The following is a 26,016-nucleotide window of genomic DNA, read 5'->3' as shown; positions in this document are numbered from 1 at the left end:
ACCCTCCTGGTACGTCATGGTGGGGGAGGGGCAGGATCAACGTCTTTCTAAAGCAACTGTAGATCCTCGACAGCAAACCAACCTTATTTTTTACCTAGTCGCTCTTTTCCTGCACCAAAAGCACATCCCTCATGGAAGACATTAAAGCACTGGTTGATTGGTCCACCGACCACGGTGCAACTTTGCATCCCTCCGTCGAGGTGTACGATGATCCAACAACCGGATTCTCGTTCCGCGTCAAGCCTTCCAGTGAAAATCCCCTGCCAGCCTGGGATCAAGTTGTCAGCTTGCCGACGAGACTCTCGCTATCATACCTGGATGTGATTCACGCGGCCAGCTCGAACCCCATATTCCCAGCTGAATTCGTCTCTCAAACGCCACCTCATGTCATTGGCAGATTCTTCCTCGCCAAACAGTACCTACTAGGCAGGGATTCATTCTGGTGGCCCTACATCCAGGCACTACCGCAGCCAGCTGATGAGGACAGCTGGTGTCTCCCGCCGTTCTGGCCTACAGACGATGCTGAACTGCTGGAGGGCACGAATGTCGAGGTTGGGTTGGAGAAGATCAGGGCCGATGTTCGCAAAGAACACGCAGCTGCAGCTGCTCTCCTAAAGCAGCACGGCGATGAAAAAGACAAGGAAATCAGTATGAAACTCTATCAGTGGGCATACTGCATTTTTTCAAGCAGGAGTTTCAAGCCGAGCCTCGTGCTAGCGGAGGAAGAGCAGACGCGACTTCCAGACGGCATCGGCATCAACGACTTCTCGGTGTTGTTGCCGTTGTTTGACATTGGCAATCACGACATGACGCTAGACGTGCGGTGGGAACTGCAACAGAAACCTCACAACACATGCGAGCTCAGAGTTGGGCGCAGCTTCCAGCCAGGCCAGCAGGTCTTCAACAACTACAGCATGAAGACGAACGCTGAGCTCCTGCTCGGGTATGGCTTCATGATCCCGCCCACGGAGGAGTTGCACAACGACTACACGCACGTTCGTAAGCGAACGAGCTCACCAAGTGCCTCAGAGGAATACTACATCTCAAGGCGCCCGATGGCCCATTCCAGCTCACTTCTTGGTCGTTACCGGCAAGAACTGACGGTGGAGCTACCCGAGGGAAAGTCCATCATCGGCACGTTCCAGCATGTACAGCCAGATATGGTGTGGGACATTTTCTGCACCCTTTGTCAGCCGGAGGAGAGGGCTCAGATAATGCCCAGCGACGCCGCAACCCTAGAGGAACAAGAAGTGGCCAGGCAGAGACAGTTCTTTAGTGGCGATGTCAAACAAGGCTCCCAGGCGCATGCCTACTTGGAGCATACCATGGGTATCATTCAGCACAAGGTAATGCAAGAGTTGGAGAGATTGGAAGAGACGGAGGTGGAGCTTGTAGACGGTCAAGAGGGGGATTTGACAAGGAATCAGCGACTGGCGTTGGAGTATAGACGGCGTTGTCGGGCAGTGTTGGAAAATACCCTAGAAGCGATGGGCTTGGAGGAGGAGGCAGCATAACTCACAGTGGCCGACATGTGCTAGGTGATAATGGATCCAAAATGAAACTGGGCACGCCCAGAATCAAATACTTGACTAGATATAGAGGTCAAAGAAAGGACTGGCTGTTCTTAGAACTCATTAAGATGCTCAATGGTAGTCCGTAGGGATCTCTCCTAGACAGCCCCCACCAGGCTTGGTCGTCTCCTCACCCACCCACCTCCTCACACAAGGGCAACTCGCAACTCTCACAAAGCACCACGCGTAGCCAAATCTCTACATCATGAGTGCAAACAGATTCCTCGATTTGATCGACAAGGTTGATAAGTAAGCCGTTCGCCTTTCCCACCCCTGTGCTTGGCTGATTTTGTTCACCTATCCAAGCGTCCCGTTGGACTTCTCTGCCGTGAGCCATGAGCCGTACTATGGCCTCTTCCTCTCACCATCATACAAGCTCCCTCACGGATACATCCATCCCGCGACCCTTTCCAAGCTCAAACTACCGCCTACATTCACCGTCTCCCACGACAACCGCACCGTGACTCTCGACGGCCCCCTCGCTGGCGTATCACCCACACAGCACATCAACGCCGCCCTACAACAAGTCGTCGACTCTGCCATCGAAGCTAACACTTTCCCTAACCTCAACAAAACCCACAGCGAGCCCTTTCGCATCCTCGGTGCCACAGGCGAGGATGACATTGTGCAGCTCGAGCGTTTCGCGGCGCCTTTGTTCGGCATCGCCACCAGAGGCGCCCACATGACTTGTTACACCCGCACCGAGGCGGACGGCGATCTCAAGATCTGGGTCGCCAAGCGCAGCAAGCACCTCTACTCCCACCCGGGGAAGCTCGATAGTACAGTCGCCGGTGGCGTCAAGGCCTCCGACTCCCCGACGAGCTGCATCCTCGCGGAGGCCATGGAGGAGGCATCTCTCCCCTCGTCACTGGTCCACCGGTCGGCCCAGGCGACGGGCGTGCTCACGCTCGCCAACCGGAATCCCAAGAGTGGTCTGTTCCACAGCGAGATTTTGTACGTGTACGACATGGAACTGCCGGCGGACGTGGTCCCGAGCCCGGGCGATGACGAGGTGGAGGAATTTGTGCTCATGGATGTGGAGGAGATGAAGCAGCGCATGGTCGATGGCGAGTTCAAGCCCAACGTGTGTCCTGTCATGGTCGATTTTCTGATTAGGCATGGCCATGTCACGGCGGACACGGAAGGGGAGGGCATGTATGTTGAGATCTGTCGACGCCTGAGGAGGAGGCTGCCCGTGCCAATCCGCGCAGGGGCTTCGTGATGCCCGCGGACGGAAAGAGTTCCACTGTGCAATGGGGGACAGGAGACGGCATCATATTCGCCACTCGGACTGGCGGCTTTCGGAGTAGTATTATTACACACGAGACGACGGTCACTTTCATAAGTCGAGTCGCCCGGCTCGTGCTTTCGGTATCATCCTCCCATCAGTCTCCCCGCAGCTAACGTACAGTCAGTCACTCTTCCCCTCCCTCTTCCTCTCCCTCTCCCTCTCACTTCCGATCCCGAAATGGTCCCTTCTCCCTGAAGTTGATCGACTTTTTCCCCCATTCAGGAGAGCAAAACGCTCCGCATAACGCCGACGTCATCAGTTATAGCATAGCAAGTTCCGTTTCCCGGGTTGCCTTTCTTCGTCGAATCGACCCGTCTCGCTCTGCAAGCAGACGGAGGTATTGTCGATGTAGCCGTTGTCAACCCCCCCACCCAGGGTGTATGTGTCTCTGCCCAGGGCAGTCAGTCATCACCCATGGAAACCCCCTTGATCCAAAGAATGTTCTAGTCCTGAACGTAACAAAGGCAGAATTCCTGCCGTCAAACACACGCAGCCTCCCCAAAGCTCGCTGGTGCTTCACTCCTCTTCAGAGGAGTCGTCGCTGGACTCGTCTTGATCGACCGCCATGTGGTCATTCAAGGAGTCTTGAGCGCGAGCCAATTCCGCCGCGTCGCCTCCTTCCTTGTACAGAGCCTCGACCTTGCGCAAGTCTGCAATACGTCGCTCTTGCTCAGAAGCTGTCATGGGCTTGTTCTTCTTGGGTTTCGGGGCTCCCTTGGCCGATCCAGCTGACGCCGCCGCAACCGCCGGGCGAGCAGCCTCTGGCGAAGAGGGTGGGTGGTGGACTGGATCTTTGCCAAATCCGGGCAGAACTCGCTTGCACAACTCCCAAAGCTTCAACAATGCTTCGGTGCTGAGCTGGTCAATGTCCAGCTCAAGCTCACCGTCTTCGCTCTCCTGTTGTCTCAATTAGCACTAATGCAATGATGAAGTCAGGGCCGAGCAATGCTTACCATCTGACCAGTGTCGCGTTTGATGATGTCAATAGCTTTGTCAAGGTGTGAGCCCTCAAGGTCGTTAATAGCGTTGGCGATGTTATCCTTGTCGGCCGCCGATAGGTTCTTCTTCTTCTTGGGGTTGGCCCCAGAGGCCTTCTTAGTGGTAGCTGGGCCTCCTGACTTGCGAGACCCGGCACCTCCCGCACCCTTCCCCTTGGTTGCTTTGGCCTTCTTGGCCTTGCCGCTGCCGCCCTTCTGCTTAGCCTCATTCAGCTTGCGCTTAGCTTCTAGCAGCGCTTGCTGCACCATGGTGACCACCTGGCCCTGAACAGCAATCATGGTTTGGTTGGGGTCGTCAGCTTGGAAGAGGTTGGCTTGCTTGGCCATTTCCTCCCGCAACCGGGCGTCAAGATCCTTGATCTCCCTGGTGATGCTCGCGACAGCGCCAGAGTCTTCCACACCGGCATCGTCATCTTCATCTTCGTCCTCCTCGTCACTAGCGGCGGAGTTGGAAGGTGGAGGAGCGGCAGCCTTGGCCTGCTTGGCCATCCAAGCATCCTTGTTCTTCATCTGCGCAGTGTAGATATCCTCCAGCTGCTTGGCGAGAGCCGAAACACTGCCTGCAACTGGCGGGCCATTGAACTTGTAGCAGTTGCTAAAGACCAAGCGGACGTTCTTGTCAAACTCCTTAGTGTTGTGAATTTCGCCCTCGTGAATCATTCGCTGGATTTTGCCGAAATCCATGGGGTGCGTAATGATAGAATAGTAGTGTGGGATGCCAAGCCCCTCGGCATCCACAGGCTCCATGAACCACTGATTCAGGGTGTGATACTTGGGGCTCATCAGTTCCGACAGCACTTCGTCGCTGAACTGCAGCTCAGGCTTCAACTTGCGGCGTGACTGCTTGGAGCCGTAGTCAATTTCCTTGGGCTTCGGCGGGCGAACGGTGCGTTTGGGGCGGTCTGCATCGATGTTGGAAGACGCCCTTCGTGGAGGAACAGCGGTAGCGACGTGCTTGGGCGTGTCAGCAGTCTTCGCCTGAGCGGCGGTGATGCCATCGGCCTCTTCCTTCGTCAGGGAGCTGCGCGATTCTCTCATCCGGTTCGCTTTCGGGGCCGATTTCGACTTTTGAGGTTCTTCTTCGGGAATCATCATCATGTCGTCCCACACTGACTGAATGGCACCCTTTGCAGCTACGGTCATGTAGTGGTCAGGACCGTTGAAGGCGCGTGAGTTCTCAAGCAGAAGCTGGAGGGAATTGCGAACGCCAGCAAATGTCGTGCACTGGCCATCGCGCAGACTGCGATCGATCTCTGAAAGATCCATAGGCTTCTCAACCAGTGCCAAATACTTGCTCCAGAGCCCAGGCCAAAGACGCTCAACCGAATCGCGAAAGTTGTTACCATTCTTCGTTTTCTTGACACGCGCCAGGGACTTGCGCACACCCCGCAGCTGGTGGGACTCGAGCTTCTTGGACAACCAAGCTTCGTCGTTCCAATGTGGCAAAGTCGCCAATGGGAGGTCGAGTCCATCGCTGGGTCGTATCGCAACCGGGGCGGCATCAGTTTGCACAGGCGCAGGCGTGGTCGTGGCCGGTGTTGCAGATGCAGGTGCCTCTGGGGCAGCCTCGTCTTCTTTCGGCTCGGTCTTCGCTCGTTTCGATGCAGGCTCGTCGGTGTCGTCCTCTTCGCGCTCACGCGCTACTTTGGCAGCAGGCGGTGCGTCCGACATGGACACCTCCACAGAGGGCTGGACAGGGGATGATTCGCCCTCATGGGCATCGATGTTGAGTTGCGAGACACTGACCGATTGGAGATCAGACTCAGTCTTGGTCAGTCCTGCGTGCGTGTCATTCGAGGAAGCCGGCGCTTCGATGGGGGCGGTGGACTCGGCAGCTTTCGGGGCTTCGTCGGGCTTAGGGGCGTCATCGGTTTTTCGGGCTTCGGCAGCAGCGCTATCCGTCCCTTTCGCAATGGAGTCCGCGACATCCTGCGACTTGACTTCTGATTTGTCTTCAGCGGACTTGGAGGGCTCGGCGGCAGCGCTGTCGTTTGTACCATTGTCCTTGGTGTCTTCCATCTCGACATCCTTGGGGCTGTCAATGTTGGTAGGCGCAGAAGTCTCTTTGGGTTGGTCCGCGGCACCCTCGCTGCGCTCTATCACAATATCCTTGTCGCCCGACTGCTCGTTCTTGTCCGGTGTTTCGCGCTTGCCATTAACCTCCTCCTCGCCCTCATTTCCGTGACCATTAACAGCAGGAGGCGATGTGGCTTTCTTAAGCTCCGGAGTTGCGGCGAGCTTATCGTTGTGCGCAGAACTGTGGTCGTGGTGTTAGAAGACTTGGGATGGGCATCCACGGCCGGCGAGCGGCTAAGAGAAAGATCACTCACCCGTTGAGCTCAGCCTTGGCATCCGTCGACGCGACCTCGGGCTGCGCGCCAGCCACGGCGGGCGGCGCGTCTGGGCTCGCAGATGTCATCGTGTCTCAACAAAGGTGACGACTCAGTCGTGAAGTATTGGAGTGTGGGTGGGATGGAAAACCGATCAGCGCGACATGAGTCGGAGTAGGCGGGGGGTGCACGGTGAGGCAGAGGTGAGGTGATCCGCAAGACTTGCGACGGAAGGTCGCCTGGTCGCGGTGATATCCGTGCCGAGTGTAGGAGCAACTCCCAAAAGGATGTTGATATCGATAATCGCCTGTGCGCGATGCTCCGGTGGGTTGCGACGGGTGGTAGCTGGCGAAGATAGTCGGTGGGTTGGTATGCGCGTTAGCTTCGCGACATGCGCCTGGGGAAGTGACGCAACAAATGCGCAAGCGCGTATGTGCTCGTTCCAGACAGCGAATCCGCTCGTTTCGGTCAGCTGATTAAAATAGTAGACTATAACGTGTTGTGAGTAAGTGAACGTTGGTAAATGAAGGCCGAATGACGCCAGGGAATGCGCGGGTATTGGTGGAAGTTGCACTGAATCGCGAGAAATTGTTGTTTGGGTGCTACGCTGGAGCGCAGATGAAAGCCTCCGGAAAAACTCGTCGGCAAAAAGGTACTTACAGTTCAGTAGTGCGCGCAATGCGGGTGTAAGTCGCGTGGTCTGTGCGGTCGGAAGCGCGTTGCGAGTGGAGGGTCCGTCACGGCGATGAGAAAAAACGCGAAATCGGTTCTTCCAATTAGGACATGCGAGGCGCGTGAGTATTTATGGGAGCAAGGGAGTGGCTGGGCGTGGGTATTTGGGGGGACCCGTTTGCTCGGTAACTCTCCTTGCTGCATACAGGGGTTCCACTCCCACCTTATCGTGCCTCCCAAGCCCACGAACCTTAACATGGTGCAACTGTGCTGCAAGAACGGCGAGGGCAAGTGGTAATACTCGATTCCAATGTTTGGCATCTTTCGTCAGAGCCCTTGAATCAGTCCTCAGTCCCAGGCCTGGATTCTGACTTTCCGGGGCAGACAACAGAAGTACAAGTCACGTTATACGGATTGCCCAATACTCGCTGCACCCGGCCGAGGGGGCAGGAAAGTTCCACCATGACCACTGGACCCAGCTTTCGCGGTGGTGTCATGCTAGACTTATCCGCAGCCGAGATGACGATCAAAGTTTGCTCTCGACTGTTGTGTTGGGCTTCCGTATTGGATTTCGTGCTGGATGCTGGGTGTCGTCGGGCACGACCGCGCAGTGACAACCAAGCGCGGCCTATGACCAAGCTGCGCAAAAATCGGAACCCCGGAAGCTGCTTGACATGATGTTGGATCCGATTGTCCTGGACATGCCCGAGACACATAAAATATCTGGGTGGTTAGTGACCAAAGTAGTGGGAGTGTATGCACGCCTCGACCTAAATCTGCTGTAGGAAATTTTGGTGATGGGTCACGTGCCTACCATCTACGTCTGGTCGCGTAGATCCCTGCTGCTTATGTCATCAATTCTGCCGCCATTTGCAGTGGGGCCTCAGAAAAAAAGTTAGACCGCCCAGCCTGAACGTTCCAGCGCCGGTGGTCGAAAAAAGTTCAACTCGGAGTGCACTGAAGCGCATCCCACGATCAAGTAATTCCACCCCAGCCATTGCCAAAAGCATTGGCCAGACGTTCTTATCGAAGCCCAGCGTCAAGCTTTTACGCTCGGTCTCTCATCCTACCAGAAACCATCTACCCAGCTCGATATCTTATAGTGCTACCACATCCACACAATGTCGACCAAGCGTAAAGCGCCCGGCAAGTTGGCGCCCCCAACAATCAAAGCGAGCGCCAAGAAGGGAGCCCGAAGCGCCATTGATGAGTCAAAAGCCACAGTGGGAGACACAGATCTCCTGTCGGCGTCGCAACAGGAGATGATAGAGATATCTTCCGACGCCGACAGCGATGACGACGAAGACATGTCCGACGTTGAGGGGGAGGAACAGCACAAGACAGCACAATCCAACGGGAAACGCGCCACGCCCAAAGTCAACGGCAACAAGTCAAACGACCTGCCAACGCCAGATGCTGAGGAGCGCGACGAGTCAGAAGACGAAGAGGCGACATCTCCCTCCTTTGGAGAGCTTCTCCGCAGCAACGCCGACGGGATCGACGTGACGGCCATGCTCCACGCAAACACGACCGGTGCTGCGGCAGCGCAACGTTCCCGCACAGCCATTGCGCCCCCGAGTCACCAGTCCCTCACCACCGTCCTCACACAAGCGCTCCGAACAGACGACACCGACCTCCTCGAGTCGTGTCTTCACACCACCGATCTCAACACCATTCGCAACACAATCGAGAACATTGACAGCACCCTCGCGGGCACTCTTCTGACGAGGCTGGCGGCGCGGTTACACAGACGGCCTGGTCGGGCCGGCACGCTCATGACGTGGGTGCAATGGACGCTGATTGCGCACGGCGGTGCACTCGCCTCGCAACCCAAGGTCATCAACGACCTCAGCGGACTGCAAAAGGTGCTAGCGGAGCGCTCAAAGGGTCTGAACAGCCTGCTCGCGTTGAAGGGCAAGCTGGATCTCCTCGAGGGCCAGATGAACATGCGACGGAAGATGCAGCGCACGGGGGCGATCCGTGAGGACGATTCGGATGACGAGGACGAGAACGTCGTCTGGGTTGAGGGCGAGACGAGGGAGAAGGACGCCGCCAATGGCATTGCCGCCGGGAGAAAGGGGCTTGGGGAGGAAGATGAGGACGATGAGCCCGTGCTCAACGGCGTCATGGGCGACTCAAGCGACGAGGAGGACGATGAAGTCGAGGAAGATGACGAGGATGAGGAGGGCGAGGAGTCGCTGGGTGAGGATGAGGTTGATCACGACGATGTGGACGAGTCCATGGGCGAGGATGAGGACAGTGACGTCGAGGCGGCACCGCCTGCCAAGGTGCAGAAGGTCGGCAAGGCGCTTGGCAAAAGAAAGTGAAGAAGGGAGGAGGTTTTTGCATGCATGCATTCACGTACATACATTGTATACACGGCGTTGCGGTCTAGATCTGGATATGGAGTCATCAAGCCAAAGTTCTGGATTATGTATGTCTTCCCTGCCGTATGAAAGAGGGTAGCAACGTCAGGCATCTGTGTTCGTGTCTTATAGAAAGTAAGAAGGGGAAAACTGAGCGCTCCTGTCTTTTTCCTTCCCGCGAGAGATCCTCGCTGATGCCAAGTCTCTCCCGTCCCACCTCTTCAAATGTGAGGCCTTGGGCCAAGCAACAATGCGCCGTGCAGGTGAACGCCAACCATGAAATAGAAAACAGGACGCAAACAAGGTCGAAATCTCGCCGGCTGAAATGCAATGGTGTAAGCATGAGTGTACGATATAGCTCAGAAGGCCCAACTGCCCCTTCTCTCACGGACACCCCACGCCAGGGGGTCGAGGTTGTCCAGGTTGGGGTGCTGCCTTGCCCACTCGAGAATATACGTCTTCAGAGCCCGCCACCTCGGGCATCTATCCTCCTCCTTTGTATCGCCGATTTGGAGCTCTAACATGTGACCCTTGGCGTTCTGCTGCTCGTCCTGAGAGCGCAGTTCGTCTATCGAGGTGTGGCTGACCTTGGCAAGCTCTTCGTCAAAGACACAGGCTGTTGCTGGGTACCCGAGCGAGAGATAGTTGAATACTTGCGTTATGAACTCGTCGTTGAACTCTTGCGCAATCTTCTCATTGCGCTCGGCCTCGGCCTTCTCCAGGCGCAGTCGCTCGTCGACGCTATGCAGACCCTGGACTTGACCATTTTTGAGTCGATACTCAGCAGAGCTCGCCGTGTCAATGGAAGAACCAGCAGTCGAAAATAGGGATGCGGGCTCTTCGCTAATTGACCTTGAGTCGGCGTCGGCAGGCTCAGCCGGCGAGCCCGGAACGGCCGGAGTCGCGAGCATGCGCGGGCCAGTTTGGTGTGCCGGCCTCGGCGCATCACGTCCAGAATTGAAGCAGTAGCCGTTCCATAGACCGCCCTTTCCAGACGTATCTCGGTTCCCCGACTCATCGGGATCATGAAAGAAAGGATGATTGGGCTCCAATTTGGTGAGCTTTGGTGACGGGCACCTCCTGAACCGAATGTCCTTGCCCAGCATGGGTGGCGACTGGAGCTGGCTAGCTTTGGCGAGCTGCGACGCATCAGGCTTGTATGCAAATTGTCCAAACGGTCGTCCAACACTCTGCGCAGGTTGTGCTGCGGGTTTATTAAAGGCCGACTTGGGATACGGCAGCTCCGGAGCTTTGGTGATCACCGGTGGGGGCGCATCTCTCATCACGGCATCTTCATTCCTCGCACCCAGAGCCGCGTCGGCGGCGGCACGAGCCGCCGCAACCTCGCCCGAATCCCTCCTAGTCACCGGTGATGCCTTGCCACTCGTCGTCCACAATGCATCGGGCGGCATGGTGAACTCCATGTTGTCGAGCTCAGCATCGGACACCATTCTGACATCCTTGTCGTCTGTGTCTACTACAGCTTCCTCGTCACCACGGTCCAGCCCCTTTTGTTTGTAATGATCCTGCATGTGCTTATGCCACCAGGTCATCCCGAGATTTGACGACTTGCGTCGCGACCGGCTTGGGTGGTCCCTGGCTGGCTCCGAGGCTGGCAGGCCTGCTTCCTCTGGCGATTCATCGCTGCCAGAGCTCTCGCGATAGTAGAAATGAGCCACGCCACCTTCACGTGCACGGCTGTTGGGAAAGGCTGCCAACGCAGCCTCCTGAATTTGCCGATCTGCTTCCTTGGCCGCGAGCTCGAGGAGATAGTTCTTAACGGCGGGGTCTTCTGTCTCGCGCCGTGTGGGAGGCATGGTCCACAGGGACGGGCCATCGCTGTTGATCGAGTCGAGCCTCCTCCGGCCCCTGGGCTTTGTCGCATTATAGATATTCTTGGTATAAGGTGTAATGTCGGTCTTGTCGGTAGGCTTGGTCGCTGGTCCCGCGTCACCGACACGATACGCTCGACGTGATGTTTCGATAAGCTGGGGAGCGAACCGACGACGCTCGCCACCAAACTCGCGGGTGGGAGGGGTAGCCGAGACGGGCGAGGCCTCAGGAGTGAGCTCTGCGGTAGGGCCAACTCGTTGTGTCGCGCGGTTCGATTGGAATGTGGTCTCGATGGGCACAGGGGCGAATCGCCGCTTTGTCTCGTGAGGTTCCCCCATGTTGAAAGATGGATGATCAAGTTGCCCCCCTCTCGTCAAGAGCGTGGGAATTGTCGAAAGTATTGAGGAAAAAGGCACCCGTCAGCACGCAACACGGCGTGGGAGGGAACCAAAAGGGGTTTCCTGCTTTCTCAGAGTGACGATGGTGCTGATCCTTACGACGACCAGTGGGCGGGGCAGGAAGCTGGGCGGGAGACGAATGCGTTGTGATAACGAAACGAATGACGACGAGAAAGCCAGTGAAGGGCTGTTGAGGTGGTGTCAAGGACAGAGTGACACAAGAAACATGTCAAATGATGATTTGGCGAGGGTCGGCCATGGTTGAAGACGAACGAGGCGAGGAGGCGAGGTGCGTGCTCCTGACTGGACTTGCTTGCTTGCAATGTCCAACCGCCGACGGCGGCGCCGGTTTGGGGAGTCTGGACTTCACGATGTTTTTCTGACGGTTGGTGGGGCAGGATGTAGCGACCGTGCGTAGTGGTCAGGATAGCACTGTACAGCCTGGGCACGCTCCGCCACGACGGCTGCCGAAAGCGGCGCGGGATAAGAGGCGACGGGGATCTCGCACGGTGTGTACCTGACCCTCGCCGCAATGGGGTTGCTCAAATTTCATTGCCAATGGCAATCCTTGTGGCCCGCCTGTCTCCGTGATCTCCATCCATCCTGGAAGAGCCTGAACCCCGTTTTTCCCCCAGAGCCAAGAGCGCGACGAGCTAGACTCTCGACCTGCAGTTCAGAGCCTGCAGCTTCACCTGCACGCGCTGCTCGGACCTGGACCATGTGATGGCAAAAGACGGTAAAGCAGGCAAGTCGACGGACCATGTGAGGCTAGATATCTGCAAAGCCAGCCGCGAGAGCTAGCATGGCTCCCCGGCGCCACGTTCGCAGGTACATGTAATACTCACCGACACTTCAATAATCCGTGGCCAGCTGTGACCTGTGCGGTTTCGGTCTGTTGATGGGCGACCAGGCAACTCAAGTTTGGGCTGGATTACTAGACTCCAGTCGAATCTCTCTGTCATGGACGGGAAGGCTACTGTGCTGCTCTGCGCCTAACGCCAGGTCCGAAGTCGCACACCCGGCGCGGATACCGATAGTGTTTGTGACCTGCCTTACTCCGTACTAGGAACCATGCAAGGGACCTTTAAGCGTCAGATGGTAATCATCAGATGCACTTGCGCTCCGACAAGAATTGACCTCCACTTGAAGCTCCAGAGTGATTGTCGATTGCAGTCACTGATAGTCCATGCTATCAAGTGGCATGTTGCCCATGATTAGTTCAGGGGAGGCTGAACCCGCCGCTGACAGCCACCAGACACAAACCTCAACAAACTGACCCTGCCCCGTACCATGTACTAGGCCTAGACTAGTCCGTCTATTAATTAGTCCTCGACTGCCATCGCCGTGTACGAAGAAACTTTACTCCTACGCAACCCGGTATGGCACATGAGAGGGTATCCTCAACTGTTAGCAGTCCAGGTCCCAGGAGGAAACCCCCGTCTCCAATGGTGGAAACCGCGGACATTTGCCGAAGTATTCAATGCACACCGCCTGCCAGCTGTCTCCACGTCCCAATGAGAGATGCAGCTACGAGACGAAGCTATCGTGAGATTTAAACGCACACGCAAGCGTGCGCTGGCACTGCTGCTCTAGGTTGTCGAAAACATCACGGGACAGCTCTCGTCGCCGTTTGCGCTACCCGACAGACAGAGTTCAATGTCGCTATTGTCACGCGCACGATGGAGAAAGGTCGTGAAATGTTCACTGCTGAATTAATGCATCGAATCCTGTTTTTGTGATTTCAATTAATGAGAGACTAATCATGTTCTTATACACAGAGTAGCCGTTTTTATAGCCTCGTTTCGTATACATGTACTCAAGCTGGAGGCATGTACTCATTTCTGAGTTGTTGAAACTCAGTGTTCAGCACAACTACTACTATTAGACCTCTTCCAAAGTCATTTACAGCCAAAAAATCCCTTTGGAACAATTAAACATCGGAATTATCTATTACCAGTAACCGAAGAAGATGATTACGAGCCCAACTGCTGTCTCCATGCTGGCTGTGTTTGTTCGAGATCGCTAATTATAGGTAAACGGGAGCAACAGTGCAACCCACATCTTTGAGCTAAAGGCTGCCCAAAGCGTCCCTTAGCTCAACAGCGGCCGCTAGCACCTGTTGGAGTAAGTTGATTGGCTCTGCTCAACACTTGTGGTAATAAGGTCGCGAGGTTCGCATCGTTTCCGACCAACATGACAGGACCGCATGTCTTGAGACACACATTAATTGCATTCGGTCTGGAAAAGGGACACAGGATGCATCGTTCAAATCAACTGGCTTCGATGGGTACAAAAGTAATTGCGGACCTGAATTCTCCAAGTGTGGAGATTGGATCCCAAGCTGGAGGAACTTGGAGGAACCACTGCTACCGTACATTGTCGCTGACCGGTCTGGGAATCTGGTGTTATCAACTGACAGCGATTGACAGGGATGGAATCGAGCCGGCACCGTGATTGCGGCTGCAGGTTGGCTGCATCGGAACACTATCAGCATCCATGCCCAAGTTGGCACTGCAGACATATGTACGGATAGAGGTAGGTAAATTACCCAACAGATGTCGTCAAGTGATGGTGGACATCATCGTCGTGTACCATAGTCCACTGTTCAGGCTAACATGCCCCTACATAGTACGGATCGTGGCGTTCCACGACCGATTTTGAGGAAAGCTGAGACAGCCGGCAGAGAAGCCTCGTGCAACTGAAAGCATGCTTTTTCCCGGGCGTCGGAAACCTTCATCGTCGGCTGTCAATCAAACGAACGGCAAGGTGCATCCCGCGCTGTGTGCCACGTTTGATTCATCGACCACCATCCCTACCCGCATGTTCTTGCTTTGGCCGTCCAGGCCCACCTCATTTGTGTTCTTCTTCCATGGCCCAGCCACTGTGAATTCTTATTCTGCCGATACGTGGCTAACAGCCTAACGTTAGGCAGGCGCTTGCTTGTCTTGCTCACTCACAGCTAAAAGCTCCGGTGCGATAGCTTTGTCTGTCCAAGAGTCAAGACCACACCAGGCGTCGCCAAATGTCTCGGCCATTGCGAAAGCTCCACCAGTCTCGATTGCGATCAGGATCCAGCAGCAAGGAGAGGGTCGGACCTACAAGGGCGACGTTGATTGCGACATAGCACGATTGATCTTACAAGCTTGGCCGATTGCTTGCAGCGTCGGGAAAATTCTCGCCCAACTCGCCATCGAAATACGAGGCGGTCCTTGGAGGCTTGTTGGACTATTAGACTAGTCTCCACCGCGAGCGCGTTCGAGACATGTCTGCAAGCGTCGTGATGGATTCCCTGTCAACACCAGTGTCGGACCATGGGCAGGCGCCGCGTGGTGCCAACAGGGACATGGAGATCGAAAATCAGGTTCAGCACCAGCACCAGCACCAGCAATCTGCATCGCTCCTGCTGCCGCGCATGACTCCTTCCACTGCCACTGCCTCCACCAGCACAACCACCACCACCTCAAGTCCCGAGACGTCTTTTCTCTCTCCCGCATCTCATTCTGCATCTCGCCATCAGCCGCGCCAACAAATCCTCCTGACCCCCGAAAGCTCAGCCGACGAATGCCAGGACGCACGGGCGAGACCGTCCTCTGCTGCAGCAATTGGCGAGTGCACCACTGCTGGTGGCGCTGCGGACGGTAGCTGCACCGCTGAGGCAACAGCGCCGCCGATCATGTCGCAGGCCGCCACAGGCTCCGAGTCTGCACCAGTGGCTTCGCATGAACCGCCAGCGACAGGCACGCCGCAGAGCACATTGCCAAGGGCGCAGACTTCTTCTTCGAGTCGCAACAGCAACGGGCATGGCGCTGCCCGTTTCGACCACGAAACCAGCGAGCAAAAATGCGACGGTCCCCTCCATCGTCCCGCCGCAATCAGTGCTTCGCCTCGACGGACGCTTTCATCAATCCCGGACGTGGACCCCGTCAAGCCACAACGACCTATTCCGGGCGCCAATAATAACAACAGCTTGGACGCTATCGTCGCCATGAATACGGACTGGGGCTCGCCGCCGTCATATGCCCCTGGATCGTCGCCATCCTCACCATCCTCACCGTCCTCGCCTGGCCACATCCCCTTTCCTCCACTGCAGACCACCACTGTGCACGCGGACACTCTGATTGCCCATCCGAAGCCCATCACCTTGCCATCCTCCGCCAGCTCCACCCCGTTGCCCACGAGCCAGCACAGCTCGCGTGCCCTGTCCCGACACCTGCACGACCTCCCTGAACAGCACATTCGAAATTCGGCGTTTGTTGGCAACGTAGCGCAACTCGAAGCGACGGCCGAGAGACTCTCTACAGGAACCAGCTCCATCGGAGACGCCATTCGTGATCTACACGATGGTCTGAAGCGGAGTGAAAGCCGACGATCCTCCACACTCGCTGCGAATCTCCGAGCCGCACAAGACGACGACCATCCCCACGAGCTACCGCCTGTCGGACAGCTCAAGAGGCACCTCTCCAACTCTTCATCGATCGTTGCCACGAACGCGGCAGCTCGTTACGGAGGCTACTCGCCCGCGGGCTTCATCATGTCCCCTACAAACTCAATGACCGGCCGCCTGCGCTCGGGGTCCAAGAACTCGAGCGGCCGGCCAGCGGATCTCGACTTTGAGCCCATGGCCATGGCGCGCCATGGCCCTGGGAAGGCCTCAGTCAGGAGCGTCCGGTCAGCCAAGATGTCACTTGCTGAAATTACAGAGCTGGAGCCAACCTCGCTCACCAAGGATGCGCTCGATGCCGCTGACAACGCGCCTCCCATCGAGGTGGACCCCTCGCTTCAGGAAGTCACGGCTGTGCCATTGGGAACCGACGAGTATGCGACGCCAACGGGCGAAGCACCCGTGCAGCAGACGATGCCAACGACCCCGTCACAACAACAAGACACAGTCATGCGCAAAAGTAGCATCCGCTCCTTTAACACGTTCCAGCAGGCTATGGAGGCCTTTGGCGACTTTGACGGCGTGCATTGGCAGCCCGAGATGGATCAGCACGCTGACCACGAATACGAACGCGATCGACCTGACGCCCGTTTCGAGCACCTGGGCCCGATGTCGCACGAAGACGCGCAGCAAGAGCCAGGACAGCTCAAGTACCACATGGCTAGCTCCAAAGACCCGCGACCGCAGTCCTACATGGACCCAGAAACGGGCCAAAAGATGCTGTACTACCCTGCGCGTGTACCTGCCATGCTCAACCTGCCGCCCAAATTGTCCAACAAACCCAAGACGGAGCAACGCCAGGAGCGCCGTGCCAGGGTCCTCAGCGCCATGCTACCGTCTGACAAGTACGCGGAAGAGCACGAGGCGGCTCAGCCTAGGAGACGGTCTGGCATGCCAGATACCTCGCGCGAATCCTGGCTGCCGGACCCACTCGCGGGTCACCGCGGGTCATTTATCGCCTTGTCTCAGGATATCCCAGACGATTCGCCGGAGCAGGGAGCCCGCGAGGGGGACCTGACACCACCTGCTGAGCCCGGGGCGGCGCTCCTAAGGCGCCCGCAGAGACTGTCTCACAACGGCCAGGACAAGGCCAAGAAGAGGGAGTCCCAGCTGCCGCCCCAATTGCGCGCCAGTGCGTTCTTTGACATGCCCACGACGCAAAACAAGGTGGAGATTCAGGACGGCTCTGCCATGGCTACGCTAGACAACATGCTCGATGCCTCCACCAACGCGCCAGTCGGTGCTTTCACGAACCATGGGTACGGCGGCAAGTTGGGCGATGAGGTGTATGGCAAGGAGAAAAAGGCCAAAAAGCACAAGTCAAAGCTTTCGAGTGCGTCACTGCAACCTGAAGCCGCCGCCAAACAGCCGACCAAGAAACGCTCGTCGCGCTCGTGGTTCATGAGGCGCAGCAGCAGCAATTTGGACGAGGCAACGGCTCACAGGAGTCGAAGCCCATCAGCCCTGGGCGACGTCCACGCTGATACGGCGGCGACCGAGACAGAGGCACTCGCCGCGAGTGGAGATGAGAAGAGTAGGCAAGGGGATGCACGCGAAGCAGAGGGCGAGGATGCGGACGAACAAGATTCGTCGTCTGACAGCGAGGCGGAGCTGGACGGGCAACCCACTACGCTTCTGGCTGAGCTGCAGCTGCGCAAACAGCAGCAGAAGCAGCGGACGCAACCCCGGTTGACTACGGAGGGGACCTACATGACCCTTCTCGAGATGGACGCGGTGGCTGAGACGCAGCGCAAGCACCGCCAATCTAAACGTATCAACCTGGCATGGGAGGAGCCGGGGGCGCACGCTGCCCAGAATGGCTCTGATGACGAAGATGTGCCCTTGGCAATCATTGCCGCGAAGCACCAGGGGGCCAAGAACATGGCCGACCTCGAGCGCCCGATTGGACTCTTGGAGCGGCGCGAGCTGGATGACAATGAGACGCTGAGCCATCGCCGTGCCCGTCTCCAAGGCATAGAGCCAATGTCCTTGGCCTTGCCCAAGCGACAAAGCATGTCTGGTTTATCCGCGCACCTGGGAGGGCACGCTCGAACACCATCGAGCCTCCCGCGTACACCGATGAAAACTCCGGAGCTTGAAGAGCCTGAGATTGAGGAAGAGACACTGGGAGCGCGGAAAAAGCGGCTCGAGGCCCAGGAACTACCCAAGGCCCGGCCAGTGAGCAGCTCATTCTCCGCCGAGCTCCTCAGCCAATTTGGCGACCTAGACCAAGGCAAAGGCACCGCTGGAGAGGGTGAAGGCCAGGTTGGGTCGACGTCCCCGGCTGCCGAGGAGGAGGAAACTCTTGGCCAGCGTCGTCGCAGGTTGCAAGCGGAGCGCGAAGCCCGCGAGCGGGAGATGAGCTACAACAACCTCGTTGGTGACTCGGCGACCACGCGTAGGCTGAGCATGGCCGACATCCTACAGGCCCATCCCAAACGCGAGGCGGACACGCGTGCGCAGAGGGAGAGGCAGCGTGTCGAGCAGGAACGTCAAGTCCAGGCAGCTCGGGAGGCTCAAATGGCCGCGATGAGAGCGCACATGCCCACTTCTCTCAAGAGCCCCAGCGTGATGCGTGCTGGCGGATTTCGAAGCGGCGCCTACAACGATGGGTATGGCGGCAACAACCAGGCCGCACGATCGTACTCGGCCGTCCACACCCAAGGACAGATGCATGCACTGAAGAATCAACGGTCGACGACGGCGATGAGTGCGTACGGTATGCCGACACCACAGACCCCATACGCAGTCAACCCCATGGGGGCTGCGGGCCCACTCGGCGGTTACCACATAAGGAGCACGAGTGGTTACAACCACGGAAACATGCAGCTACCAGGGCATATGGGGATGCCTGGTGACACGAGTCCCGCGTCGATGACACGGGTGGAACAGTGGCGGCACGGGGTGATGCCGTGATGTGGGCTTTTGATCGGGCGCTGTACTATACGGCCTTGGCTAGCGTCTGTCTGATTTTTCTATCATCTTTTGTTGTTATACGGGAGCGAAGCGAAGCATCGGCGCTGGTTTTGGATGGCACGCAAGGCGGGTGGGCGCGGAGGACGGGCATGGCACGTCTACCATGTGTACCATGGCATGGCATAATAGCATGGCGAGGGCGCTGGGCGAGCAGGTATACCGAATCTTGTTCGTGCGTTGGGCTTTTTTCATCCATCATATATACTCAGTAATACGGTGCATTTGTTGGGCGGCGATTGATGTCTGGGCTATAGACGGGTATGAGAAACATAGATACCATTACCTTGCGCTAATATCATTTGTACTATAGGTTCGGGAACGGAACCAACAACGAATACAGCGTTGAGGATGTGTCGAACTCGCCCCCCTGAACTGACTTGATGTGGAGGAGAAGACTTCGGCGACGGAGACCGCGCCGCTCGGCCTTCCGCGCCGACGCCCCAACAGTACGAGCCGCCGACTGGACTCTCTGTAACCGGGGAATGCTCTCACATTCGACGCTACAAACGCCGTTCCTTACTTTAAGTGGAGTGATGAGTATGTTGCGATTGTGTGCGGTGGCTGGAAAGGCTCAGACCGGGCAGAGCCGGATCTAGCCTTGTCTTTCCTTTATATATGCAGGATCCTTCTCATCATCGCCAACCCTCGTCATCTGTCTGTTGATTCAGGAAACTAGAAACGAAACAGCCAAGAATGGGGGACTATGTGCACGTCAACATGGCCAAGCGCCCCGTCCGCGTGGGCAACGTCTCTGGCGCAACAGGCGACTCCCCCCACGCGATGCGCCGCATGGTCTCGAGCGGTCACTGCGATGTCATCACCGGCGACTGGCTGTCTGAGATGAACATTGCGTGGAACGCCATCACCAAGCAGGAGGTGGACCCCGATCTGGGCTACGAGAATGGCTTCTACGTGCAGCTGGAGGACTGTCTGGACGATATTGTCCGCGGGGGCATCCGCGTGGTGACCAATGCCGGGGCGCTCAACACGGAGAGCTTGTACATCAAGGTGAAGACGTTGCTCGAGGCGCGTGGCTACGGCCACGTCGTGGTGGCGGCTGTCTATGGCGACGACGTGTCCGATCTCGTGCGGGATCCGACGCGGCGTAGGGCGCTGCACCATCTCGACAAGGAGCACGTGTCGCTTGCAGACTGGGGGTTTGAGCCGACATGTGGCAATGCGTACATTGGCTGCGCGGGCATCACACAGGCCCTGCGTGCCGGGGCGCAGATCGTGCTCTGTGGACGTGTGACGGATGCCAGCCCCGTCATGGGCGCTGCCGCGTGGTGGCATGACTGGGACGTCTCGTCGTCGCACGAGCAGCTTGCTGGGTCGTTGCTGGTGGCGCATCTGATCGAGTGTGGGCCATACGTCGTGGGCGCCAACTTCTCCGGGTTCAAGGACTTTCTGCCCGAGCTCGTTGATCTGGCGTTTCCCGTGGCCGAGATTGACTATCATGGTGGGTGTGTCATTACTAAGACGAGTGAGGGAGGAGGACGGGTGACAAGGGGCACTGTCACGGCGCAGCTGCTGTACGAGCTGCAGGGGCATCTGTATCTCAACCCAGATGTTGTGGCCGATCTATCTGGCGTACGGGTGGAGGAGGAGGCTGCCAACCGCGTGCGTGTGACGGGCGTCAAGGGGCTGCCGCCACCGCCGACGACCAAGGTCATGGTGGCTGCCAAGGGGGGCTTCCAGGCCGAGGCGACGTTCTACATTAACGGGCTCGATGTGGCGGCCAAGGCGGAGATGATGCGCGCACAGCTGGCGCACGTCTTCCGGGGCAGCAACTTCTCCCGCCTGAGCATCGAGCTCTACGGGACACCCGCGTCGAACCCGTCGTCGCAGCAGCAAGGCACCGTCTCGCTGCGTGTGTTCGCCCAGGCACGACGCAAGGAGGACATTGACGAGATCCGCTTCAAGATCCCCATCTACGCGCTGCGGATGCAGAGCTACGCCGGGTACCACATGAACCTCGACTTTCGGACGATGAGCCCCAAACCCTTCATGGAGATGTTCCCGGCCGTGATGAGCCTGGCGGACATTGACCACCGCGTGGCGCTGAGCGACGGGCAGACCATGGCCATCCCGCCGCACGAGGTGACGAGGGTGTACCCGACCGTGCGGCCGACGAGCGACACGGCGGAGCCGGTAGACCTGCTGGCGTACGGGCCGAGCGAGTTTGCGCCCCTGGGAAACGTCGTGCACGCGAGGTCGGGGGATAAGGCGGACAACTCCAACGTGGGCTTCTTTGTGCGGCACGACGACGAGTACCCGTGGCTGCGGATGCTGCTGAGCACGAGCAAACTCAAGGGCCTCCTTGGCGAGGACTGGTTCCGGGGGGACACGACGAGGAGGGTGGAGAGGGTTGAGTTTCCGGGGATCAACGCTGTGCATTTGTGAGTCCATGATGTGATGTGAGGTTAGGTTTCTTGCTGACAGAGGACGTGTAGCCGGATCATGGACAACCTGCACGGTGGCATCGCGTCGTCGGATCGCATCGATGGGCTTGGCAAGGGCATTGCAGAGTATCTGCGGAGCCGGTATGTTGATGTGCCAAAGAGGTTTCTAGAGAGGGGGCGAATATAGACAGAGATGGACATGTATCAAATGTCAGGAGAGCGTCTATTCATCTAGTAGTACCGTCCGTCCGGATCACCAATGCCAAAAAACCAGTCCTGTGATAGCTGCGCAATGGCATCGGTGTGGTACTGGTCGTACCCCAGATTCTGTAGATCGGGGTAGCAATCCCTCAGGGTGCTGTCCACGGTCATGTTGACGAATCCAGGCGCCACTGCTGTTTGGCCGTACATGCTGACATCCTGCTGCTGCTGCTGTGCCATCGCCGTGCCTAGATCCAGACCACTACCATTCCCCCTCGATGTCCCAGCGGGCGCGAGCATCGATAACTGTTGCGGCGTGGTAGGAATAGGAGGCACATGCGAAGAAGACGTTCTGGCCTCGACCACGTCCGCCATGACTGCATCGCTCAGCCGATCAAACAGCTCCGAGCATGTCCGCGCCATATCCCACCGCTCGGACACGGCGACGAGAACCTTTGAGCAGGCTCTCGTATCGTTGACCACCTGGCCGATACTGGGTTCGCTCGACAGACGGGCTCCCTCCTCCTGCAAGTGATTTCTCAGTGCGTAGATGTACGACAGCCCCGACATGAAGACGGTCTGCATGGTGATCCAGCTATAGTTCAAGACCCTGCTACGGTGAAGCGTCGCGTAGAGATGGATCGACTCGCGTGAGGACGTGTACACGTGCTGCAGCGTGACGCTGTTGCGCGTAGCGTCGTTCAGACAAGGCGAGGGACGATAGACCATGAGCATGCCGTTGTGGTAGAGGAGGCGGTACCACTCCTCCGAGCGGAAGCTGGAGACCTGACCTCGCTGCTGCCATGTTGAAGAAGATGACGAAGAAGATGTTGGGGCTGAAGCGGCGCCTGATACCAGTGGAAGATCAGCCGTCTGCGAGAGCCAAGTTTGCAACTCCTGGGAGAGCGCCTCGCGAACGGCCTCGTGATCCGTGTGATTCGAGGAGGAATAGGTGTTGTGCTTTTTGTTGGCATTGCGATGGAGCGAGGTCATGATCTTGCCGCAGATGAGGCGATAGCGCACAATATGGGCAAAGATGGACGTCGCCATATGCCACTGAGGCGTGCCATACTCTGCGCCTGTCAAGGAGCTCTGCGGTGCGGCAACGACCTCTGATGTTGGCAACGCATCAGAGTGCGGGAGGTCAACCTCAATGTCATCCAGCTGTATGGCAAAGGGTCTCCCCAGAGCAAGACTGGTCACGCGGTCCAGCGCGACGAGACTCCAGAAGCAACGTCTCTTGACCTCCATCTCCTCCGCTGCGGCGCCGTCAGACTGCTCTTCACGCAGGACGTACGCCGAAGCGCGATGGAGGCCGAGCTCGAGGCACGTCCGCGCTGCCACGCCGATGAGGTGCCACACACTCGTCGTCGTGTCGCTGGACGTCGTGCCCATGCGATACTGGCACACGAGGAGCAGCGCCTGCACCCTCGCGATGCCGTCGCGCGCGAGCACGTCAGCGAGCCGGGTCATGGCGCGGCTGTAGTGCGTCTCCGCGTCATAGATGCCGTTCCAGCCAAATTTGCGCACCTGCGCCGTGCCAATGGCGAGTGTCATGTCGACAAAGAAGGCGTCCACGGGGTCGGGCTTGTCCGTGTCGTACACGAGATCCAGGGACCGATGGAGGGCCTTTGTGGAGAGAAAGGGGTAGCAGAGATGGTCGTGGCTGCAGTACGCCGTGAGGAGATCCTGCGCCAGCGGCTTGGGAGGAAGACTGGATGTCGCGTGGCCATCGCTCTGCGAGGGTTGCCAGGCGGACGCTGCGTCGAGGGATGAAGGGCCCTGTGGGCGCGACTGGAGGAGATTTGCGAGCAAAAGGCCGCTGGTAGACCCGACAAAGTGCTGTCCTCCTCCAGCGATGAGGGACAAGTGGACGACTTGATCGGCTACGTCTCCTTCGACGCCCTGCGGTGTTGAAGACGTCGCAGCATAGGAGGCTGATGTCGTCTCTGGACTGATTCCGCTGCTCTGGTCATGGCGCTGCTGCTCCTGGCGCTGACGTTGGCGTCTCAGCTCGTCCTGCAGCGCATCCTTCTCCGCCGTCAATTCCCTGACCTTGTCCTCGAGGCGTACGACGTTCTGCCGTCGCAGCGCGTTCTCACTCGCCGTGTAGCGACAGGCGACGTTGGCGCGCGTGCAGGGCTGGCAGGGCTGCGTCTTGTCGCAGCGGACTTTGCGGCGGTGGCAGCGCTCGCAGGCAGCTGTGGAGCTCGGCATGTCTCGTCCTGCTGCTGCTGCAAGTCAACATGGGGGGAGAGTTGTGGGAGGGGGAAAGTCTACGGAGGGCGGTCGAGATGTCCGAGGACGGAGGTTGAGGCCGAGGGGCCCATGGCCCATGGGGTGGATTTGCAACGGGGACTGTGGAGAGATGGATGGGCTTGGCATATGGAGTCGAGGGACCGGCGACATTCCCGGGGGAACAGTCCGGGGGGCACGTTGATAATGGTGGACTGGAGCAAGAGTGTAGATCACTTCAAGTACAGGTACTGGGATTGCTTGATGCGCTGCCTAGCTGGAGCCGCAGCCTCATCTACAGAGTCGTTTCTTAGACTCCAGTCGCTCTCTCAACTCGTTTATGACAGAACAGAGTGCTCCCTCAATAAGCGTAGAAGAGCCTGGCCTCCGAGTTGGAAGCACGAATCTTCCTGTTCTCCCGCACGAGCATCCACCTCATGATCCAGGCACCGACAATGCAAGAAAAGGCCAGGCCAGCGCTGGAGATCATGGGGATGGTGTATCGAGGGGCATTCCACGATGGCCAGAGGTACTGCGGGATGATTAGCGTGAGTCTTCTCTCATCCATGGCCGGCTGAACTTACCGACGTCCACACAAAGCTCAGGGTGGCGCTGACGTTGACAATGGCCAGAGCGGCCGCCTTTTTCTCCCTCGTCTCGCCGCAGCTGCTGCCCACCCAGCCGAGCAGGATCGAGTTGACGCAGTACGTGCCGACGGTGAAGACGACCATGGCAAAGTACCGCGCGCCCACGTTCAGGGTCGCGCAGGCGAGCACAAAGCCCAGGATGGCCACGCACTTGGCAATGGTAATGTGCCACGTGCGCTCGTTGAAGTGGCCGGACGAGGTCGCCCAGAGGATGGAGATGCCGCCGGCGATGAGGTAGGGCGGGCAGGTGAGGACGAGGGTGACGGTGGTGCTGAAGCCGAGGGTGTTGACAATGGTGGGGAACTACATTGGTTAGAGCCTTTTCCTGACACAGAAGAGAGAGAGACTCACAAAGTTCTTGAAGCCGTTGGTGCCCAGGTGCACATGCTGCATAAAGATGAACAACCACACCTTGGGATCGAGCAGCGCCTCCTTGAAGCCGCTCCACATGGAGGCGTCGGTGCGCTGGCCAACCGTGTCCTTGAGCACGCGGTCGTGTGCGAGCTGACGCTGCTCGGGGGTCAACCAGCGTGTCTGCAGCGGCGCGTCGGGGAGCGTGAAGCAGGCGACGAGGGCGAAGAAGAAGGTGACGATGCCCTGTATGATGAAGAGCCAGCGCCAACCTTTGAGACCCATGGCGCCGTCAAGGCCGTTGAAGACGCCAGCCGCAATGAGGCCCGAGAAGGCTGACGCGAAGATATTGCCGCTGTAAAGGACCGAGATGCGCGTGGCGAGCTCCTTGCGAGTGTAGAAGATGCTGAGCAGGTACAGGGCGCCCGGGTAGAAGGGGGCCTCGACGGTGCCGAGGAAGAAGCGCGTGAGGACGATGCTGACGTAGTCGTTGGCGAGCGCGGTGAGGGCGCTGACGACGGCCCAGGCGATCATAAAGGAGCCCATCCACCACGAGGGGCGGACGCGGGTCAGGGCCATGTTGGACGGGATCTGGCCCAGCATGTAGCCGACAAAGAGGATGGAGACGGCCGTGTTGTACTGCGAGCCCTCGAGGCCGAGGTCGTCCTCGAGACCGTTGAGGCGGGCGAGCGTGATGGCGGCGCGGTCGAGGTAGTTGAGAAAGTACATGATCCAGAGGGTGGGCATGAGGAAGAGGTCGAGCCGGCGGACCAGCTTGATCTCCTCGGCGGACGACTTGGCCACGGCGCCCGAGTAGTCGCCCTCGCGGACAGGCTCGCTCTTGTCAATGATATCCTCCTGGTGCGACGAGTGAAGCTTCTCGACGTCGTGGGTCGGCTGGTGCTGGAGCTGGTGCTGCTCTGCGCTTAGGCGCTGGTCATTGTCTTGGTGCGCCGCCATGGTGACTGGGATGATAGCTGCACACTTCTGTCGGGCAAAGATGGCAATGCAGATGAGCCCAGGAAAACAGAGGCGAGTGTCAGCAAGGAGAAGGACAACTTATAGAGAATTGAATTGTTCCCCGCAAAGAGGGACACCGACCCCGGATTTCCCTCATCTCTGAACATGTCTCCCTCCAAGCTTGGGATCCATGGCCGCATTGACCGACGTGGAGATGAGCGACGACGCTACTGCCGTTGAAGCGGGCAGGGCGCCGCTGTTCTCTTCGGTCAACGGCGCCGCTGGCCGAAGGTCAACAAAGGTGATGGAGGGGGGAGGCCGGGGTCCGCCCGTCTTGGCTCCTC

General features: G+C 58.0%; 9 protein-coding genes across 9 annotated transcripts; 5 read left to right on the top strand and 4 right to left on the bottom strand.

The window, feature by feature from the left end:
* Positions 1-24: 24 nt before the first annotated feature.
* Positions 25-1,812, top strand: F5Z01DRAFT_480022 (SET domain protein). Its single transcript, XM_046260072.1, has one exon. The coding sequence runs from the start codon at positions 132-134 to the stop codon at positions 1,512-1,514; it is 1,383 nt and encodes a 460-aa protein (XP_046120551.1). The 5' UTR covers positions 25-131; the 3' UTR covers positions 1,515-1,812.
* On the top strand, positions 1,646-3,018 carry F5Z01DRAFT_479951 (NUDIX hydrolase domain-like protein). The gene is made up of 2 exons (XM_046260069.1): positions 1,646-1,820; positions 1,878-3,018. The coding sequence occupies exons 1-2, from the start codon at positions 1,777-1,779 to the stop codon at positions 2,791-2,793; spliced, it is 960 nt and encodes a 319-aa protein (XP_046120550.1). The 5' UTR covers positions 1,646-1,776; the 3' UTR covers positions 2,794-3,018.
* Positions 3,019-3,085: 67 nt separating this feature from the next.
* F5Z01DRAFT_479968 (transcription regulator BDF1) lies at positions 3,086-6,506 on the bottom strand. Its single transcript, XM_046260071.1, has 3 exons — positions 6,191-6,506; positions 3,816-6,117; positions 3,086-3,759 (listed from the first exon to the last, which is right to left on the bottom strand). The coding sequence occupies exons 1-3, from the start codon at positions 6,277-6,279 to the stop codon at positions 3,379-3,381; spliced, it is 2,772 nt and encodes a 923-aa protein (XP_046120549.1). The 5' UTR covers positions 6,280-6,506; the 3' UTR covers positions 3,086-3,378.
* A 1,190-nt stretch (positions 6,507-7,696) lies between these two features.
* Positions 7,697-9,388, top strand: F5Z01DRAFT_479929 (Dip2/Utp12 family-domain-containing protein). The gene has a single exon (XM_046260068.1). The coding sequence runs from the start codon at positions 7,984-7,986 to the stop codon at positions 9,187-9,189; it is 1,206 nt and encodes a 401-aa protein (XP_046120548.1). The 5' UTR covers positions 7,697-7,983; the 3' UTR covers positions 9,190-9,388.
* On the bottom strand, positions 9,389-11,703 carry F5Z01DRAFT_479964 (uncharacterized protein). Its single transcript, XM_046260070.1, has one exon. It carries the CDS (start codon positions 11,397-11,399, stop codon positions 9,588-9,590), a length of 1,812 nt encoding a protein of 603 aa, XP_046120547.1. The 5' UTR covers positions 11,400-11,703; the 3' UTR covers positions 9,389-9,587.
* A 3,741-nt stretch (positions 11,704-15,444) lies between these two features.
* On the top strand, positions 15,445-18,816 carry F5Z01DRAFT_618268 (uncharacterized protein; the record flags this gene model as incomplete). The annotated part of the gene is made up of 2 exons (XM_046261025.1): positions 15,445-16,489; positions 16,541-18,816. 2 exons carry the CDS (start codon positions 15,445-15,447, stop codon positions 18,814-18,816), a joined length of 3,321 nt encoding a protein of 1,106 aa, XP_046120546.1.
* Positions 18,817-19,593: 777 nt separating this feature from the next.
* On the top strand, positions 19,594-21,465 carry F5Z01DRAFT_671873 (uncharacterized protein; the record flags this gene model as incomplete). Its single annotated transcript, XM_046264747.1, has 2 exons — positions 19,594-21,275; positions 21,330-21,465. 2 exons carry the CDS (start codon positions 19,594-19,596, stop codon positions 21,463-21,465), a joined length of 1,818 nt encoding a protein of 605 aa, XP_046120545.1.
* F5Z01DRAFT_479889 (fungal-specific transcription factor domain-containing protein) lies at positions 21,395-23,885 on the bottom strand. Its single transcript, XM_046260067.1, has one exon. It carries the CDS (start codon positions 23,694-23,696, stop codon positions 21,510-21,512), a length of 2,187 nt encoding a protein of 728 aa, XP_046120544.1. The 5' UTR covers positions 23,697-23,885; the 3' UTR covers positions 21,395-21,509.
* On the bottom strand, positions 23,886-25,947 carry F5Z01DRAFT_479888 (major facilitator superfamily domain-containing protein). Its single transcript, XM_046260066.1, has 3 exons — positions 24,713-25,947; positions 24,299-24,664; positions 23,886-24,246 (listed from the first exon to the last, which is right to left on the bottom strand). Exons 1-3 carry the CDS (start codon positions 25,670-25,672, stop codon positions 24,076-24,078), a joined length of 1,497 nt encoding a protein of 498 aa, XP_046120543.1. The 5' UTR covers positions 25,673-25,947; the 3' UTR covers positions 23,886-24,075.
* Positions 25,948-26,016: the final 69 nt, after the last annotated feature.

This window comes from Emericellopsis atlantica, assembly GCF_019669845.1.
Source record: "Emericellopsis atlantica unplaced genomic scaffold F5Z01scaffold_6, whole genome shotgun sequence".
Taxonomy (NCBI): domain Eukaryota; kingdom Fungi; phylum Ascomycota; class Sordariomycetes; order Hypocreales; family Bionectriaceae; genus Emericellopsis; species Emericellopsis atlantica.
The sequence above is the reverse complement of the archived record's forward strand: the minus strand, read 5'-3'. Positions and strand labels throughout refer to the sequence as shown.

What these genes read in the sequence shown, in the direction of transcription:
- F5Z01DRAFT_480022 (XM_046260072.1), top strand. Translation starts at nt 132, where the DNA reads ATGGAAGACATTAAAGCACTGGTTGATTGGTCCACCGACCACGGTGCA.
- F5Z01DRAFT_479951 (XM_046260069.1), top strand. Translation starts at nt 1,777, where the DNA reads ATGAGTGCAAACAGATTCCTCGATTTGATCGACAAGGTTGATAA. An exon ending in TTGATCGACAAGGTTGATAA is followed by an intron (nt 1,821 to 1,877) that starts GTAAGCCGTTCG and finishes CACCTATCCAAG; the next exon opens with CGTCCCGTTGGACTTCTCTG.
- F5Z01DRAFT_479968 (XM_046260071.1), bottom strand. Translation starts at nt 6,279, where the DNA reads ATGACATCTGCGAGCCCAGACGCGCCGCCCGCCGTGGCTGGCGCGCAG. An exon ending in GCCAAGGCTGAGCTCAACGG is followed by an intron (nt 6,118 to 6,190) that starts GTGAGTGATCTT and finishes CCACGACCACAG; the next exon opens with TTCTGCGCACAACGATAAGC. An exon ending in AACGCGACACTGGTCAGATG is followed by an intron (nt 3,760 to 3,815) that starts GTAAGCATTGCT and finishes TTGAGACAACAG; the next exon opens with GAGAGCGAAGACGGTGAGCT.
- F5Z01DRAFT_479929 (XM_046260068.1), top strand. Translation starts at nt 7,984, where the DNA reads ATGTCGACCAAGCGTAAAGCGCCCGGCAAGTTGGCGCCCCCAACAATC.
- F5Z01DRAFT_479964 (XM_046260070.1), bottom strand. Translation starts at nt 11,399, where the DNA reads ATGGGGGAACCTCACGAGACAAAGCGGCGATTCGCCCCTGTGCCCATC.
- F5Z01DRAFT_479889 (XM_046260067.1), bottom strand. Translation starts at nt 23,696, where the DNA reads ATGCCGAGCTCCACAGCTGCCTGCGAGCGCTGCCACCGCCGCAAAGTC.
- F5Z01DRAFT_479888 (XM_046260066.1), bottom strand. Translation starts at nt 25,672, where the DNA reads ATGGCGGCGCACCAAGACAATGACCAGCGCCTAAGCGCAGAGCAGCAC. An exon ending in CCAACGGCTTCAAGAACTTT is followed by an intron (nt 24,665 to 24,712) that starts GTGAGTCTCTCT and finishes TAACCAATGTAG; the next exon opens with TTCCCCACCATTGTCAACAC. An exon ending in TGAGCTTTGTGTGGACGTCG is followed by an intron (nt 24,247 to 24,298) that starts GTAAGTTCAGCC and finishes ATCATCCCGCAG; the next exon opens with TACCTCTGGCCATCGTGGAA.